Source organism: Gymnoscopelus braueri (assembly GCF_963280865.1).
Source record: "Gymnoscopelus braueri genome assembly, contig: SUPER_20_unloc_1, whole genome shotgun sequence".
In the NCBI taxonomy this organism is placed as follows: Eukaryota; Metazoa; Chordata; class Actinopteri; order Myctophiformes; family Myctophidae; genus Gymnoscopelus; species Gymnoscopelus braueri.
The window spans coordinates 718,080-738,665 of record NW_027660990.1 but is presented as its reverse complement, the minus strand read 5'-3'; the positions used below and the strand labels follow the sequence as shown (position 1 = coordinate 738,665).

Sequence of the window (20,586 nt, the reverse complement as noted above, 5' to 3'; positions counted from 1 at the left end):
TACTCTGTTACAAGTACAAGTCCAGTAATCAAAATTTACTTGGGTAAAAGTACAAAAGTATTGGCATCTAAATGTCCCGTTTTTCAAGGTCTAAAATGTCTAAAATGTATAAACATCTTTTGAACATAGCAGATCTACAAGCTCACAATGCATCGTGATGCGACGCGCTGTGACTGTGTAGATCTGCTATTTTCAAATAGCCAAAGTATATATATATGGTTGAAGTGGTAAGTGTATGTTTTGTAATAACTAGAGTATGTGGTGGAGTAAAAAGTACAATATTTGTCTCTGAGGTGTAGTGGAGTACAAGTAAAATAATTGCTAATTGAAAAAATACCTCAAAATCGTACTTAAGTACTGTACTTGAGTACATGTACTTAGTTACTTTATACCACTGGTTATGGTGTGGGCTTGTAGGACGTGAGAAATATGTCGGTTTATGTCCGGTACCAATCTCGCAAACCGCTGGACCCATCAGATGCAAATGTCTTGTGCACCCCCTGCCAGCACTCGGAAGCTCATCATGATTAGAATATAAACCGGATGTGAAGCTTCCTCCCCACTTCCGTTTTGTCTTTACAGTCGCGCAAATTTATCCGACTATAAATCAAAATCATTTAAGTATATTTAGCTTGCTGCTTAGCAGAAATGGAAATTAAAAAAGAAAATGTAAAGATATTTTAAAATATATTTTCGTGAACGGAAGTGCCAGTTTCCTCAATCGGATTTCGGGAGTTGTATTTCCAGACTCTATATAGCATTCGGAGATTGTGGAATAGTAGTGTCGAAGTGTCCTTGAGCAAGACATTGGACCCCTAATTGCTCCACATGAGCAGGTTGGTGCCTTGCATGGTTTCCTCCGCCATCGGTGTATGAATGTGTGTGTGAATGGGTGAATGAAATGCACAATCTATGTAAAGCGCTTTGGATAGAAGCGCTATATAAATGCACCATTTTACCATTTATAGATACTCCTTGTCAAATATTAGTCAACTACACGTGAAAAATGCCCAGTCAAATATGTTCTTGAGCTAAATTACTGGAGTGCTTTAATTGCTTTTAAGTATTGAAAAGTACATGCTTTAAAAAAATTATAATCAAAAGTACAGTTTTACATGAATGTATTACTAATACATTAAATACCCATGTCCCTAATAATTAGTGTGGTTGCCCTAACAGGGCAACCAGACTATTGTTATCCTCCAGAGGCCCTAGCGGTTTAGTTTAGACCGTCTCTCCTCCCACAGTTTTTATCCCCCAATGTCGTGCCATATGTCAAAATGACCGTCTTGACCGGGAATCGTGCGCTTGTATTTTGCTAAGAGATTGGTTCCATAGTTTAATTGATATTGATTTATTAGTGCATTAAATTTCCCCATCCACTTTCATGGGAAAATGAAAAAACTCCCATTCAAGTATTTATTTCTCAGAAACCGTAAGGGCTAGAGTTTCAAGACTTGGAGGGGTGGTTCATGATTTAGTCCAAAATTATTTAAAAAATAATTACACCAGTCGGCCTCATGGTGGCGCTATAACAGCCCACTTTACGTTTTGGCCTATAACTCTTGAACCGTAGGTTGTAAAATAAAAATCTTTTTTACCCTAGATTCCTTGGGTCATGACGCATTTGTGTCAGGATAGATTTTCCGCCATTTTGAATTTTGTTCAAAACACACTTTTAGCTCCTCCTCCCACAAATTGTGTCCAAATTTCCTATGTCAAAAATCGGTACACATGATCTCTGGGCCCATGCGATAAACATATCCAAACGGCATTTTGATAGTCCTTACCGTTCGTCCGTAAATGGCTTCCAAAGTTAGTGGGAGGGAACCGTTTTACCAAAAATGCCAGAAATCACAAAGTATTTTTTTCTCGGAAACCGTAAGTGCTAGAGTTAAAAGACTTTGAAGGGAGGTTCATAATTTAGTCCGAAATTATTGAAAAAATAATTACACTAATCGGCCACATGGTGGTGCTATAACAGCGCCCTTTACGTTTTGGCCTATAACTCTTGAACCGTAGGTCGTAAAATCCAAATTTCTTTTCCCCTAGATTCCTTGGGTCATTACGCAACTCCCCATATAGGCCACGCCCATTTGCGTCAGGATAGATTTTCCGCCATTTAGAATTTTCTTCAAAACACACTTTTAGCTCCTCCTCCCATATATTTTGTCCAAATTTCACAAAAATCGGTACACATGATCTCTGGACCCATGCGATAATCTGGACCGAAACAGAATTTTGATAGTCCATACCGTTCGTCCGTAAATGGCTTCCAAAGTTAGCGGGAGGGGCCCGTTTTACAAAAAAGCCCACAAATCCCGAACAAAACGTCCAGTCAATCCCAAATTTGAATCACATGTCAAGTGTGGTTTACTCAACAAATTCCCAAAATAATTTCAACTTTGATCCATAGGGGGCGCCACAAATGCTCAAAATGTAACCGTTTGATGCAAAAACCATATTTTGGGGGGATCAATCCTCTCAAAATGAAACGCAAGTGATCTCAGGAGTTACGTGACAATGTAATTGGCACAGCCTCCGACGGTATTCCTCCCAGCGTATTCCTCGAGTCCCGGCGGCAGCGACCCGCGACTAGCGTCGGTGCAACCACACTCTGCAATTGCCCTGAATTGCGACGCGTCTAGTTATATATCAAATGCATATGCAAAGAAAACAGCCCAGACTCTAATTGTTTCCATCTTTTGCATTTACCTTCAATTTATTATTCTTGTTGGGCACAGGCCTACTCGGGAACGATGCAAGTATGAAATGCATACCCCAGCCGGATACGCAATAGCTGTACCCATTGTCAGAGTACCCGTTGTACCCGTCTGCCTGTCTGTGTCCCTTTTATGTCCATAGTATGGAGATTTCTGTATCTGGTCTGTCTGTGTCCCTTTTCTTCGCATATATATCGGTGACAGGCATGCCCAAATATGAAGTCCAGGCGGTCCCATATATGGACATTCCCATATATGGACATAGCGGTCAGATTAGCGATTATGGACTACTGGATATAAGCTTTTCAGATGACATCAGACATACATTTTTTGATAACATGCCTATTTATGGGGATTCGGTGGTTCTGGAGAACCGCCAATCTGGCCGACTCGATTTTGGGCACCGCACTCCCTCAGGTCTTTGGCGACGCATATGCCTAGTTTTGAATCGGTCTGTAGGACAGTTCTCGAGATATGTGAACTACAGACACACACACACCAAGCCCCCAGAACCTCGGAGAATGATTGAAGCCTCAGAAGCCTTATGTTGAAATCTGGTATTGCAGGACTTCCGCATTTGATACGCTACTGCGAATGCTTCTATCGTCTGAAACGTTAGTGCTCTCTGCTCTATTTGCTCAACATTGGAGCAAATCCAGGAAGTAGAGGTACTTCCGGGTTCTTCATGCGCTTTTGTAAGTTTCATTTATATCCCTCTGTGTGTGCGTCTGTCTGTGCGTCTGTCTGTGCGTGCCCCACAAACTCTTCTGCCTGGTTCTCCTCAGTGGCTGGAGCAATTGATCTGCATTTGCACACAGCCATTGACCATTACCATGTGCACGGAACACCAAAGCCTGTTTTTCGCTTTCCCCAAATGTCAGCTGTTTATTAGCATTTTTGTGTTCGCTGGCTCCTGGGTTGCCAAATCATGTGTGTGAAACAAACGCCGGTGTTGCTACATCCGTGAAACAAGCATGGGGGTGCTCATATCCCCCGACGGTTATGGTCTAGTACAGGGCTACTCAACTTAAGATGGCTCAGGGGCCACTCAGCAAAATACCAAAAGTCCAAGGGGCCGCAAGCTAAAAATGACGGTCCTATTTTGGATTTTTCGATTTTGTAACACACACTACGCATTGTTATTGTTATAAGAAAATTTACATTTTGACAGCATATTCTTTTCACTGTACCTGTTTATTTTGTGTGTATGTCCAGTGGCATCAGTTCAGCAAAAGCTAAGGTATGGCAAGGTTAGGGTTGCCAACTCCCAGAGATTGAAGTAAAGGACACCTACCCTGGGCGCGCGGCAAAGCCGCGCGGCCGGAAAAAAATGGGGGTCAAACCCCCCAAAAAACCCGAAATGCATAGAAAACTATGCATTATACCTGTAACAATTGATGTTTGTTTTTGAATTTTTTTTTAGCAACCCATATATTTGAACGGAAATGTATATTTTTATCCTGTGCTTTAAAAAATGGTTTGACCATGAGGGGCTGCCAAGACGCTGTGTTGGGGCCGCATGCGGCCCGCGGGCCGTGGGTTGAGTAGCGCTGGTCTAGTATAATATAATTTATACGGTTGAAGTGGTTAATGTTTTTTCCCAAATGTTTTTTCAGTGTGTTTTTTACATTCCCAGTCTCAATCACAGGCAGACCTGGTCATATAATGACAATCGCTTGTTTTTTTATCAAAGGTATTAAACTAGTCGGTGCTTCATTCATACACATCGAAAGTTGAGTGGTGGAAGAAGTACTCACATGTTGTACTTAAGTAAAAGTACCAATACCACAATGTAGAAATACTCGTAACAAATAAAAGTCAGATATTAAAATTTACTTGGGTAAAAGTGCAAAGTATTCACATTAAAATATACTTTCCAAGTTTCCAACTGTATAAAGAAAAAATAGCAGATCTACAAGCTCACAATGTGTCGCTTTGCGACTTGGGCTAAAGTGGTAAACATTAAGCTAATTATCCCCAAAATAAGGGTCCCGAAACCCCAGTTTGAGAACCACTGGCCTAATACACAGCTCAGTTAGTCCACCACTGGTATCAGTGCTCTGAACCCTCACTAAATTGTGTTTAACATCTTATTTCCGTGTCTATGTGTACATTGTGATTACTAGAGCGCCGTCGCCCCTATCCGCTGCGCAGAGCTTTGTGTTTGTTGGTCCCTACGTGTCCCTCTGTCTGTGTCCGTGTTGCTGCAGCACAGAGTGCTCGTGTGTGGGCTCTCCACAGAGTGGAGAACCCACACAGGCAAGCCCACGTGGGACCCAAGTGGATCCCGCTGACATTGCCCACTGTAGGCCCTTATAGTTCAGCCCACCTTGAAACCATATGGGACCCACGTCAGCCCCACATAAATTGCCAAGTTGGGGTACACCTAGGGCCCAGGTAGAACCCACTTAAAGCCTGCATGGGCAAACCCAGTTAGGACCCACCTCGGTCCCACATGAACTTGCCAAGTTGGGGCCCACCTAAGGCCCAGGTAGAACCAACTTATAGCCCACATGGGCATCCCAGTTAGAACCCACCTCGGCCCAACATAGAATTGCCTAGGTGGGGCCCACCTAAGGCCCAGGTAGACCACAAGGGCATCCCAGTTGGGACTCAAGTGGATCCCGCTGACATTGCCGACATGGGGCCCATATGGTTTAGCCCACCTTGAAACCATATGGGAACTACGTTGGCGTGCTGGCTGGAATGCAAACGCTACGTCATACCTGTAGTGTGTAGTTTGATGTTGTGTGTGTAACAGACATACCTGCAGCCGCACTGAGGCGCTCCAACACAAACACTGACATTAAGCTTCGCACAACAAACAACAGCACCACGCTGCTGTTTGTCCAAAACACACAATATCTCCTCTCCCACCGATGTCATGTGTTCATTTATCGACAGCCGTACAGACTCCATTTGAGACATTTTACCTCGTCTATCCAGCTCTCACTGACTCTCCCCTAATAGGACCGAAATGATCTGAAATGACTACATTACCTAATACAGCCTAACGGCTCATGTTAAGCACCCCTGGGCACTAATCATTCAAATACAAGGAACGCTATCACAGTAGTGGACATAAATCGGGCATAATGCCGCGCTGTCATCGTCGTCTTGGCAACACCGGGTCTGTTTATCGTATAAGCGATTTTGGGCTTATTTGGGTTCTTGCCCACGGACGTGGCAACGTCAAAGAAGGTGCTCACTTTTTGTCGAAAACGGACCATCCGGACGTAAATAGCGAGCTGAAATATATAACATTTTATGATTATTAGAAAAGGAGACACATGTGACACATGTGAAGGTGGAAAATGAAATAGATGAGATTATATACTTTTGCATGAGCGATTTTTGTAGCAAGTTGGGAGAGAATTGGCCGACTCCTGTGGCCGTGGGGTTGATTTAAAAATGTTGGGTTCCAAAAGGGTCCTGCTCTCTGATTGAGTGGCAAGGATAATCAAAATCTACAAACTAGTAACTAAAGTTTTCAAATAATTATAGTGGATTAAATAGTACAATATTTGCGAGTACATGTGTACTTAGTTACTTTAAAGTTAACACCACTGCACGTTGATGCCTTTCATCGAGGTTGAAACATCGACCTCATTCTGGCGGAAACCATGTACTGTATGTCCAAAAACTGTCACTTTTCAGGAAATGGATGTGCTCCAATGGATCCAATGTGGATATTATTAAGTCACAAGCTATTGTTAATACTCTTCATTGGTTCAATATTATAACACCCACAGTGTTAGATAGGCCCTAGAATTATCATTTATTCAGTATAGTTTAAGGACATGTACTACACCTTCAGCCGATTTGTATGCTAAAGACAGCATAGAGAAGAAGTGCAGTCAGCATGTTCAGAGACTCAAGTGCCTAGCTTAGCCAAGCACCCAGAACCGCGGAGAATAGTTGAACCCTCAAAAGCCTGGTGGCTAAATCTGGTATTGCAGGACGTCCGCATTTGGGACGCTACTGCGCATGCTTGTCATCTGAAACGCTAATGCGCCTGCAAAATTGGAGCCAATCCAGGAAGTCGAGGTACTTCCGGGTGCTTCATGCGCTTGCGAGCATACTTTCATTGAAATTATTAGGTGGGGGCAGGGAAGTCCACCCTCTAGATATATTATAATTCTATGAACTTAGCCAGCTAGCCGCAGTAGAGTTCAGTTTTTCCACGGCCATATCAATTTGGGGGTCCTTGGCACGAAAAAATAGTCTGGTCTAATGCTTATCAAAAACTTGGGGGGGTCTTTGAAATTTAAGCACGTTTTTTTCCCTGGGGGGGGTCCTCAGATGGCAGTTAAGTGACAATTTAAGGACTTTTAAGACCCTTTTAATACTTAGAAAAAAAGGAAGAAAAAAAAAACTGGTCAAACTTTGGCCAAATTGTCAAATATTATAAGAGGAAAAACATTTGAAAATAGCCGATCTACAAGCTTGTAGATTTTCACAATATTTGCACCCATAGCAGCAGCAAGCGGCAAAGTGACCAGAGGTCATTCATGCCGTCTCTGTCGGGCAGAAACCTCCATATCTCCATATTTCAACTTTTTTTTGTCTTTCGTAAACAAATATCCTCCTACTTCATCATGCCCCCAAAAACTCAAAAGTAGTGAAAATATCTTGCAGAGTGGCTATATTCACTATATCCATTTTTTTGGTATATGTATTATTTTATACTAAATAAACGGTTTTGGACGTAGGAGTTTTCCACCCAACAGCAACGATATTTCCACCGGTCGCTGGGCTGCAGTGAGCAACATGGAGGATGGATAAAAACAAAGAAAACCCCCAAAATTGACATAAGTACATAAGGGATACATAAGGCCATAAGTTCCTGTCCACCACTGCTCTTGGTACGTGATGGGGCTGACGTCCTTCAATGGGTGCACGATCACAAATCGTCGGGTGTTGATGATGGTTACACTCCACACACGACGCACAACTGCATGTCAGAAGCAGGTTGTATTATCCTTTTGATGTGATGTTATGAGGAGAAAAAAAGAATACATACAGGTTTTCGACAGCACGACAAATACTGGCCACTGACTGACACAAGCAATATGTGCCAGCCACTCACTAGTTCCTTCAGTCTTCTCCCGGGCCATTTGCTTTGCACTCATTCATTTAACACATCAAGTGCCAGAGTTTTTTTTAAAAAGGGTACATCTAGTGCCAGCGTTCTTAACGTTTACTCCGCGGTAAAAAGACATGGAGATATGGAGCTTTTTCTCCAGATCCTATCATTGGAGAGGACGGAAGAGACGTTTTTTGGGCGCTTGTCACATCCGTCGATTCCATTTTACAGGGACCAAGGACGATTCCTAAGTTGCGTTAAAGCGGCCCTTGTGGGAAAAAATATAAAACTAAAAACATTTGCAAACTTTATGGCACTCGACGGGTGTATTTGCAAACACGAGAATTCTCGTGTTTGGCCAAAACACGAGAGCATTCTCGTGTTTGGCACTCAATTTGTTAACAAGGTTTGAATGGGTGACGCACCATTAAGTGAATCGCCATTCAGTGGGTGTGAATGGCGATTCACGACACGTTGTGAGCTTGCATATCAGCTATTTTCACTATTTGTACATAGATAGGGCTTAAGTGGTTAAGCAAAGCCCCCCAACAAATCAAACCCTGATTATGTACAGTGCCACTACTCGCCTAAAACTCATCCCTTTCATAATTATAATGACTATTATTCTCCTGCTCGCCCTCTCCACTGTCAGGTTGAGAGCCAGCCGCTCCGTCATAAAGCTTGCTAACAATGGGCTGCACCACTTCTTCCAGTTCCTTCCTCTTGGCCTGGAAGTCTTCCAGGGCAGCGTTCTGGTGAGACTCCATCCATTTGATTGTATCCGCCACGGCCTTCTCGATGGCTTCCTTCTCCTCAACGGATAACTTTCCGCCAAGCTTCTCCTTGTCACCGATCTGGGCGCTCAGGCTGTAGGCGTAGCTCTCCAGGTCGTTGCGGGCGTCGATGCGGTCCTTCAGCTTCTTGTCCTCGTCGGCAAAGTGCTCGGCCTCGTCCACCATGCGCCTGATGTCCTCTGGTGTCAGACGGTTCTGTTCGTTAGTGATGGTGATTTTGTTCTTGTTGCCAGTACCCTTGTCCTCCGCAGAGACGCGCAGGATGCCGTTGACGTCGATCTCGAAGGTGACCTCGATCTGGGGGACCCCGCGAGGAGCAGGAGGGATGCCGCTCAGACCGAAGCTGCCCAGCAGGTGGTTGTCCTTGGTCAGGGAACGTTCGCCTTCGTAGACGTTGACCGTGACGACGGCCTGATTGTGAGAGGCAGTCGAGAAGGTCTGGGACTTCTTTGTGGGCACCACAGTGTTCCTGGGGATTAGTTTGGACATCACTCCTCCGACAGTCTCGATGCCGAGAGTCAGGGGGCAAACGTCAAGAAGAACCACATCGCCGGTGTCCTCCTCTCCGGACAGCACTCCGGCCTGCACGGCAGCTCCATAAGCCACAGCCTCGTCGGGGTTGATGCCTCTGGAAGGCTCTTTGCCATCGAAGAACTCCTTCACCAGCTGCTGGATTTTAGGAATCCTGGTGGAGCCTCCGACCAAGACAATCTCGTCGATGTCGGACTTCTCCAGCTTGGCGTCGTTCAACACCCTTTGCACGGGCTTCATCGTGGAACGGAACAGCTCCATGTTGAGCTCCTCGAACTTGGCCCGGGTCAAGGTCTCTGAGAGGTCCTCGCCCTCGAAGAAGGACTCGATCTCCACGCGGGCCTGGTGCTGCGAGGACAGGGTCCTCTTGGCCTTCTCGACCTCGCGGCGTAGCTTTTGCACGGCGCGGTTGTCCTTGCGCACGTCTTTGCCGGTCTTTTTCTTGTAGAGCCTGATGAAGTGCTCCATGACGGCCTGGTCGAAGTCTTCACCTCCCAAGTGAGTGTCGCCGCTGGTGGCGACCACTTCGAACACGCCGTCGTCGATGGTGAGGAGGGAGACGTCGAAGGTGCCTCCGCCGAGGTCGAACACGACAATGTTCTTCTCTCCCTCCTTCTTGTCGAGGCCGTAGGCGATGGCGGCGGCGGTCGGCTCGTTGATGATCCTTATGACGTTCAGTCCGGCGATGACGCCGGCATCCTTCGTGGCCTGACGCTGTGCATCGTTGAAATAAGCGGGGACAGTGACCACGGCATGTGTGACCTTCTTTCCCAAGTAAGCCTCGGCCGTCTCCTTCATCTTAGTGAGCACCATTGCAGAGATCTCTTCTGGAGTAAAGGTCTTTTTCTGTCCACTGCTGATCTCCACCTGAAAATGGGGCTTGTTCTTCTTTTCAAGAACCTTGAACGGCAGGTACTTGACGTCCTTCTGCACGGAGGGATCGCCCCAAGCGAGGCCGATGAATCTCTTTGCGTCGAAGATCGTGTTCTCCGGGTTGGAGGTCAGCTGATTCTTGGCGGCGTCGCCGATCAAGCGCTCGCCCTCGGCTGTGAAGGCCACGTACGACGGTGTGATGCGGTTTCCCTGGTCATTGGCGATGATCTCGACGCGGCCGTTTTTGAACACTCCAACACACGAGTAGGTGGTCCCCAGGTCAATCCCAACCACCGTCCCAAAATTCTCCTTGTCATTGCTGGCAGCAAACACGGTGCTGGCCACCAGCAGAAGCAGTAAGCACAAGAGCCTCATGCTATACTCTTGTCTGCTCAGCTTCCTTTAAGAGATAATACAGCTCTTAAGATTTAAAATTTGCCAAACTAAAGATTAAGATGCTCTTTTGTCTTTAACAAAATGCTCTCTAGACGCTCTGGTGATTAAACTACGGATTTCTGTCCACGGAATCAGTTGAGACTCCTGCCATCTTCTCTTTTACACATTTTTGCAATGACGTATAGGCACGATGTTGTCATGATGTCGTAACGTCCATATTTGGAAAGAGCATAGGGAACATGCGTCGACTTGCATAAGCCTTATCATGGCCACTGGTGGAAAAAGTACTCTCAATGTTTTACTCAAGTAAAAGTATCAATACTGCAATGTAGAAATACTCTGTTACAAGTACAAGTCCAGTAATCAAAATTTACTTGAGTAAAAGTACAAAAGTATTGGCATCTAAATGTCCTGTTTCTCAAGGTCTAAAATGTCTAAAACGTATAAACATCTTCTGAACATAGCAGATCTACAAGCTCACAATGCATCGTGATGCGACACGTTGTGACTGTGTAGATCTGCTATTTTCAAATAGCCAAAGTATATATATGTGGTTGAAGTGGTAAGTGTATGTTTTGTAATAATAATCAAAACCTACAAAGTAACTAGTAACCGAAGTTTTCAAATAATGGTTGTGGAGTAAAAAGTACAATATTTGTCTCTGAGGTGTAGTGGAGTTCAAGTAAAATAATTGCAAATTGGAAATACTGAAGAAAGTAAAAATACCTCAAAATCGTACTTAAGTACTGTACTTGAGTACATGTTCTTAGTTACTTTATACCACTGGTTATTGTGTGGGCTTGTAGGACGTGAGAAATATGTCTGTTTATGTCCGGTACCAATCTCGCAAACCACTGGATGCAAATGTTGTGTGCACCCCCTGCCAGCACACCAAAGAAATACCTCCATGCAAGGTTCCCAGTTTGATCCCGGGCTCCCCCAGAGTTAGTGTCGAAGTGTCCTTGAGCCAGACATTGAACCCTTAATTGCTCCAGATGAGCAGGTTGGTGCTGTTTCCTCCGCCATCGGTGTATGAATGTGTGTGTGAATGGGTGAATGTAATGCACAATCTATGTAAAGCAAAGCGCTATATAAATGCACCATTTACCATTTATAGATACTCCTTGTCAAATATTAGTCAACTACACGTGAAAGATGCCCAGTCAAATATGTTCTTGAGCTAAATTAATAGTGCTTTAATTGCTTTTAAGTATTGAAAAGTACATGTTTAAAAAAAAAAATCTAATGTACAGTTTTACATTAATGTATTACTAATACGTTAAATACCCATGTCCCTAATGATTATATATCAAATGCATATGCAAAGAAAACAGCCCAAACTCTAATTGTTTCCATCTTTTGCATTTACCTTCAATTTATTATGCTTGTTGGGCACAGGCCTACTCGGGAACGATGCAAGTTGGAAATGCATACCCAGCCGGATACACAATAGCTGTACCCATTGTCAGAGTACCCGTTGTACCCGTCTGCCTGTCTGTGTCCCTTTTATGTCCATAGTATGGAGATTTCTGTATCTGGTCTGTCTGTGTCCCTTTTCTTCCCATACATATCGGTGACAGGCATGCCCAAATATGAAGTCCAGGCGGTCCCATATATGGAAATGCCCATATATGGACATAGTGGTCAGATCATCGATTTTGGACTACTGGATATAAGCTTTTCAGATGACATCAGAGATACATTTTTCAATAACATGCCTATTTATGGGGATTCGGTGGTTCTGGAGAACCGGCCGACTCGATTCCGGGCACCGCACTCCCTCAGGTCTTCGGCGACGCATGTGCCTAGTTTTGAGTCGGTCTGTAGGACGGTTCTCGAGATATGTGAACTACAGACACACACACACCAAGCCCCCAGAACCGCAGAGAATGATTGAAGCCTCAGAAGCCTTATGTCCAAATATGGTATTGCAGGACTTCCGCATTTGATACGCTAATGCGAATGCTTCTATCGTCTGAAACGCTAGTGCGCCTACTCTATGGCTCCAACGTTGGAGCAAATTCAGGAAGTAGAGGTACTTCCGGGTGCTTCATGTGCTTTTGTAAGTTTCATTTATCCCTCTGTGTGTGCGTCTGAGTTTCTGCCCAGTTCTCCTCAGCGGCTGGAGCAATTGATCTACATTTGCACACAGCCATTGACCATTACCATGTGCACGGAACACCGAAGCCTGTTTTTCGCTTTCCCCAAATGTAAGCTGTTCATTAGCGTTTGTGTGTTCGCTGGCTCCTGGGTTGCCAAATCATGTGCGTGAAACAAGCGCTGGTGTTGCTACATCTGTGAAACAAGCATGGGTGCTCATATCCCCCGACAGGTATGGTCTAGTATAATATAATTTATACAGTTGAAGTGGTTAATGTTTTTGTCCCAAATGTTTTTTCAGTGTGTTTTTTACAGTACCAATCTCAATCACAGGCAGACTTGGTCATATATGACAAACACCTGTTTTTTATCAAAGCTATTAAACTAGTCGGTGCTTCACTCATACACATCGAAAGTTGAGTGGTGGAAGACGTACTCACATGTTGTACTTAAGTAAAAGTACCAATACCACAATGTAGAAATACTTGTCACAAATAAAAGTCAGATATATCAAATTTACTTGGGTAAAAGTGCAAAGTATTCACATTAAAATATACTTCAGTACTGAAAGTACTCATTTTGCAGAATGTCCCATTTGACAAGTTTCCAACTGTATAAAAAAAAATCACACCCAGTGTGAAGTGGGCGGTGTGGTCACAGTGGTCATCACAGTGATGGAAGTTCACTTAAAGAAAAGTAATATTGTGGACCAACCATTGTACACCCCTAACTTTAAGTGCATAGTCCTATTTATAGGGCTATGCACATGTGTCATTCACAGTCCTGAATAGACTGTGATTGGCCAATCACGGTGCAGGGTTAGGGGGGTACACTGGTGGCCAATCACAGCGCAGGGTTGGGTGGGTGCAAATGTCCAAACCTCACATATAGGGGCGGTTTCACCGCCCAAAAATCACACCCAGTGTGAAGTGGGCGGTGTGGTCATCACAGTGGTCATCATAGTGATGGAAGCTCACTTCCAAAAAAAATGATTTTTGGAAGTGCATAGGCTAATCCTATTTATAGGTTATTAATGTCATCATGTGTCTCGCTAGCCAATCACAGTGCTGAATAGAGTCAGCCAATAGAGTCAGCCAATCACAGTACAGCTAGGGGTGTATTAATGGGCCAATCACAGTGCAGGAAACTAATACTAATGAGGTGTCCCAACCCCACTTATAGGGGCGGCTACACCGCCCAAAAATAGCAGATCTACAAGCTCACAATGTGTCACTTTGCGACACGTTGTGAGCTTGTAGATCGGCTATTTTCAAATAGCCCAAGTATGCATAGGGCTGAAGTGGTTAATGCATGTTTTGTAATAATAATCAAAATCTACAAAGTAACTAGTAACTAAAGTTTTCAAATAATTATAGTATAGCCATTGATGCCTTTTATCGAGGTTGAAACATCGACCTCATGAAACTTGATAGCTTGGAGCTCAGCTCCCAGGGAGCTCACAAAGTGACTTAGTTGCTACTGGCATAATACCTTACATGAAAAATGTTGCTACAGTAACCTTGGTTATTAGTGTTTATTCATTCATTTTTAAACAGGGCAGTCATGTTAAAAACATCAACAGTGGTGGAACAAGTAGGCTACTCTAATGTTTTACTTAAGTAAAAGTATCAATACTGCAATGTAAAAGTACTCTGTTACAAGTAAAAGTCCTGAATTCAAAATTGAAGTAAAAGTACTAAAATGTTTGAAAATATTTACACCACGACCACTGAACATCAACTATGATCCACCAGACTAAAATCTTGGGGACCGTACCTATGTTCCCCAGGTTCTATGTTCCCCAGGTTCTATGTTCCCGTCCCCCCCAAAAAAAGGTTCTATGTTCCCCGGGTTCTATGTTACCCGCTCAACCAAAAAAGGGTTCTATGTTCCCCACTCATCCAAAAAAAGGTTCTATGTTCCCCACCCAACCAAAACGGTTCTAAAAAAGGTTCTATGTTCCCCACTCAACCAAAAAAAGGTTCTATGTTCCCCGCTCACCCAAAAATGCAGGAAATGGTGAGACATTTAAAAAGGTTTAAATACATGTATTTATACCCATTAGTTTTTTCAGTTTTTAAAGTGTCAAAATATCATGTTTTGAAAACTTCTTTGACATGACTCAAAATCTATTTAGGGGTGTCACGATACATTAATTTCACGGTACATATGATATTGGGCTCACAATATCGATACGATATTATTATCATTTTTACTATCATCAACATTGGCCATCATCTTCAGTTTCAAAGTGCTTAATTTATAAAGAATATAAAAAAAGTTACTAGAAAAAGTGCTCCTCGGAGCACAGGTCTACGCCAGGTCAGGTACGTTATTGTGGCCTCCTGGTGGCGGTATAATAGGCCAATGTGAAAAGGGTGCCATTTCTTCCTAGGCCTTTCACGGCAATCGGACACTGCATTTTGGCATTTTGTTCCTAAAATGTGTTTTGCTAAATTAGACCTGCTGGTGGCGCTATAACAGGCCAATGTGAAATGGGTGGCATTTCTTCCTCGGCCTAGTGGGAATGTGCGTGTGAAATTTCACGGAAATTGCAAGCTGCGTTCATGATTCGAGGCATTTTGTTCAAAACGGACCAATCCTGCAAACTTTGGAAGCCAACCTTAGCCAATCAGGATGGATTATGGGAAATCGGACAGATCCGGGTTGATCACATGACTATAGAGATACTGTGTACCGATTTGCATGACGTTTGGATAAAATCTGTAGGAGTAATGTCAAAAAATGGGTTTTGCACAAATTGGCCTCCTGGTGGCGCTATAACAGGCCCATGTGAAAAATTTGGGGCAGAGGTTCTGAATTGGTATCGAGGGAGTGTGTGTGCACAGTTTCGCCAATGGTGTCGGAGATTAGCTGGTAACACACGGACAGGACACACGGACGGACGGACGGACGGACGAACAGACGGACAGGGGGTAAAACATACTCTCTCGCCATGCCTTTCCATATGACCATGATCACATGGTCATATCATATGACCATGATACTGACATGATACTGACATGATACTGACATGATACTGACATGATACTGACATGATACTGACCATGATACTGACATGACACATGATACTGACATGATACTGACCATGATACTGACATGATACTGACCATGATACTGACATGTTACTGAACACGATACTGACATGATACTGACATGATACTGACATGATACTGACATGATACCTCATGTTTAACCGCAATACAATCAGGGCCACAGAGATCTGCCTTCATACTGGAGGGCTGTCAGCCGTATCATTTACATGGGCTTGACCAATTTGATAGGCATATCTAAAAAAATATACTGGAATTTCTTCAATTTTAGTGTAGTTCTGGTGTTGTTTTGCTTTTGTTGTTGTTGTTGTTAATGATGCATGTTTTTTTATTGGCTATATCCCCCAACCCCCTTGCCTTTTTGACAGGCATTTCCTCTTGTCTGACAAGGTTTTTTTTTGTTTCCCTACATTTTGGTGTAGGCCTTTTATGGTGTTTATATGATGTTAAAAAAGTTGATACTGTCATCATATGGGCATGATACTGACATGATACTGACCATGATACTGACCATGATACTACCATGATACTACCATGATACTGACATGATATTGACATGATACTGACCATGATACTGACCATGATACTAACATGATACTGACCATGATACTGACCATGATACTGACCATGATACTACCATGATACTACCATGATACTGACATGATATTGACATGATACTGACCATGATACTGACCATTATACTAACATGATACTGACCATGATACTACCATGATACTACCATGATACTGACATGATATTGACATGGTACTGACATGATACTGACATGGTACTGACCATGATACTGACCATGATACTAACATGATACTGACACTTGCCATGAAACTGAGGATGATGCTGACCATGACACTGACCATGATACTGATACTGATTATAAGATATAACACTTTTCTCAACAATTTGACCAGTTATGGCCCGGACGGCTGGCGTGGCGGTCCGGGCACAGCGTGTCGCGGGTTCGACTCCCGATCCCGACGGACTTTGCTGCGTGTCACTTCCATCTCTCTCTCCCCATTTCCTCTCAGACTACTGTATACTATCTAATAAAAGGCAGATAAAGCCAAAAACAATTATATTAAAAAAAAATCTTAATGTAACAAATTATTACGTTATTATATTATGCAAAAACCTGTTATTGCGCTATCGCTCATGATTTTATTACATTATGAGCTTTTATGACATTTAGTTTATTATATTATGAACTTAGGTAAAAGGGGAACATAGAACCCAGGGAACATAGAACCTTTTTTGCGGGGAACATAGAACCTGGGGAACATAGAACCTGGGGAACATAGAACCTGGGGAACATAGAACCTGGGGAACATAGGTACGGTCCCAAATCTTGACAGCAAAAAAAAAAAAAAAACGTTGTGCAAAAAATCTAAAGTGCTCAAACATCATCTCAAACATTTGCAAACATACAGTAAGTAACAGAGGTACAATGTTACATTAATCTGCACCTGATCACCTGCAAATTGGCCTATTTGAAAGATCTATTTTTATCTCCTTGTAGATCTGCTATTTTCATGAAACATGTTTTGTGTTACGCTGATTTTAGCGTCAGTTTTGATGCTACCTTGGAATGGTTTGCGTCATTTTAATCACAAGGCCCGTACCTTTAAAATGGTATATAGATTGACTATGTAGGTGACACACACGCTAGTGTAAATGTGTTTGTTTGCAAAACAAAACGCTTATTTCGCCGCTTGTTTTGCGTTCCTCAACACACACACACACACACACACACACACACACACACACACACACACACACACACACACACACACACACACACACACACACACACACACACACACACACACACACACACCCCTCACGTACTAGTGTTGCCATGTATACTAATTATAAGTGACCTTGTTTTCTGTAAAGTTGCTTGTAAATATTGGTAGTTGCTTTTTATTTGTTATTATTTTGTTGTGAGCTTGTAGATCGGCTATTTCCAAATCGTCTATTTTCAAATAGCCGATGCATATAGGTTTAAAGTGCTCATGTAGCCTAATAGTCACTTGAATCTTTGCGCTTGTTTTCATTGACCTGGTTGCTTATTTCTCTCTCAAAAAATCTGGCACCCCTGTCATTGTTTAGACCAACAAAGAAGAAAATGTGGAAGCGATCTCCTTTCCAAGACCAGTGAACAAGACACTGTATTATGTTACACAAACATTAAGTCATTACAGCACCATAGCATGGTTAATACATTTTATTTTGGGATGTACAATACATGAAAATTACAGGAGTAATAACGCAACTTGCGTCGATAACTAATGGAGAGCGGACATTACCGCGTTTGGCTAAAAACAGTGTGTTAGTAACGACATTAAGCTAACTATTAGCCAAATTCGGCTAACGCTCGGAGGACCCCACTGTTATTGATTCCACTTCACATTAACTCATTTATATCATATTTACATGCCGAGTTAAGCTCTGACATTTAAGTGATATGTAGCCTGATATTACCAGATTGCTATAGTGGGTTTAGAATATTGTACACGATTTTATTTTATTTTTTTCTCATTTGTCAGTTCGCTGTCCGCGGGATAGGGCGGGACACTTATGCTTAGCAGGCTGCTTCGACACATTTCAGTGAATATTCTCCCAAGAGTGGAGCTTTAACGCCAAGCTTAATTGTATTCCATTTGTGGCAATAAATGGTTAAATCTACTTTGACGTGAGTGTTTCTGATTGAATATAATTTATTCAGTATAGTTTAAGGACATGTACTACACCCTCAGCCCATTTGTATGCTAAGGACAGCATAGAGAAGAAGTGCAGTCAGCATGTTCAGCGACTCAAGTGCCTAGCTTAGCCAAGCCCCCAGAACCGCGGAGAATGGTTGAAGCCTCAGAATCCTGGTGGCTAAATCTGGTATTACAGGACTTCCGCATTTGGGATGCTACCACACATGCTTCTGTCATGACCATAGTGCGCCTGCAAAATTGGAGCCAATGCAGGAAGTCGAGGTACATCCGGGTGCTTCATCATGCGCTTGCGAGCAACTTTCATTGAAATGAATAGGTGAGGGCAGTCCTCCCTCTAGATATATTATAACTCTATGAACTTAGCCAGCTAGCCGCAGTAGAGTTCATTTTTCATTCAATACATGTTCATTGTTGTTCTGAATGTTGAGTTCATGACTTAAGTAAGTTCTGTGATTATTAAGGAAGTCCTTAAGACTGCATAACTTTATATGGCACAACTTTGTTCTATGAAATACGAAGCGAGAGGTCTCGCTATGGGAGAGCGCCCTCTAGCGTGAATACAGAAGCATTTTCTTGATGTACTTCCAGGCAAAGTCCTTTTTGGCTGGATTCTGATTCGCTCCCCTGACCTGGAGGTCCCGCCCTCCACCTATATAGTCAGGGCGCGGGTGTTAATTCGGTCCTTCGGAAATAAGACTTCCTCTTTTTGTCTGCCCTTAAACAAGAAGGGTGTCTTTGCGAGACCTCTCGCTTCGTATTTCACAGAACCGGGGTTACGCTAGTAATCTATAGTTCTATATTCAATACTCCGCTCTAGGTCTCGCTATGGGAGAGGTTGAAAAACTCCCTGATTGTAATCCCGAAGTTCCCTTGATTGTCTACCAGCCAAAGGCATGTCAATGCCTGGATGTGACGCTTAGGACCGTATGCGCCACCGGAGGCGCAGTGACGTCCACGCTGTAGAATCTGGTAAAGGTTAAGGGCGAAGCCCAGCTGGCTGCATCACAAATGTACTGAATAGAGACACCTCTAGACAGAGCCCAAGAAGCAGCCATAACCCTTGTGGAGTGCGCCCTCAAACTCACTGGGGGCAGCACACCACCACTGGAGTAGGCCAACTGAATGGCCTGCACAACCCAACAGGAAAGCGTTTGTTTAGAGACTGGTTTACCACGCATGCGTGGTGTCCAATCACAAACAGCTGGTCTGACTTTCTTGAAGTCCCTGACCTGTCAACATATACTCTTAGCAGAAACTAAGGCGAACAGTAACTTAGTTTTAAGCGCCAGATGCTTCATGCTAATCTGGGACAGCGGTTCAAAAGGCACCTGTGATAAGGCGTCCAGCACCAGACCGAGTTCCCAGGACAGTACCAAGGACTTGGATACTGGCAAAAGACGCCTCGCCCCTTTCATAAACCGGCTCACCAGGAGGTGTTGACCCATGGTGTCACTACCTATGCCAACGTGACATGCCGAAATGGCCGCCAAATAAACCTTCAATGTGGCGAACGCCCTTCCTTTATCCATCAGGTGCTGCAGAAAGGACAGGATGACCGTCAAGGGCGCCAGATAAGATATTGTGTTAGCATCCTCGCACCATAGCTCAAACCTCCGCCATTTCCCAGCGTAAACGCTACGAGTAGACAGGGCTCTGGCACTTTGTATAGTCGTGATGACATTCTGAGGCAGACGTTCGGCGCCCAGATTAATCCTTTCGCAATCCAGCCCCAGGGAGCCAGGCTCCCTAGGCGCTGGCGGGGGGTCCCGACCCCCGCCGGTAGCCGTGGCCCTGGGGCCGCTGGTACCAGTCTCCTCCCTCGCCCCGTGCCCATCCATGGGAGTGGGGGGGAATAGTGGGGAAAAGGCATACAGCAAAGTCTTGGGCCGCTGGCGCCCTAGCGCGCCCAGGGCCCGTAGAGCTGCTCCCCACACTAGGACTGAGGCAAACAGTCCTTTCCGAGGTCATCCAAAACGAGGCCCGGGGAGTCATGTCACGCCTGGTTGTAGGAACCCTATGAGGTAACCACCCTATCACCTTTTAGGTGATAGGGTGATCACCGAAACGGTGGTTTTGATACTATAGTTGGGTCATCTGTGGCACTTCCGTGACCGTGGAGAGCGAAGGTCCGTTTCTCAATGGATCTGTCATCTAGGAGGGTTATTAAACAAATTTAGCCGGGGTGTCTTTTTTAAAACGGCGGGGAAAATTTGTGAGACCAAAATCCAAAATGGCTGCCGTGAAAATGAACTTTTTAATGGTTTGACCTAC

The 20,586-nt window shown here is 43.9% G+C and overlaps 1 protein-coding gene across 1 annotated transcript; it reads right to left on the bottom strand.

The window, feature by feature from the left end:
* Nucleotides 1-8,396: 8,396 nt before the first annotated feature.
* On the bottom strand, nt 8,397-10,382 carry LOC308076649 (endoplasmic reticulum chaperone BiP-like; the record flags this gene model as incomplete). The annotated part of the gene is made up of 1 exon (XM_080457360.1): nt 8,397-10,382. One exon carries the CDS (start codon nt 10,380-10,382, stop codon nt 8,397-8,399), a length of 1,986 nt encoding a protein of 661 aa, XP_080313486.1.
* Nucleotides 10,383-20,586: the final 10,204 nt, after the last annotated feature.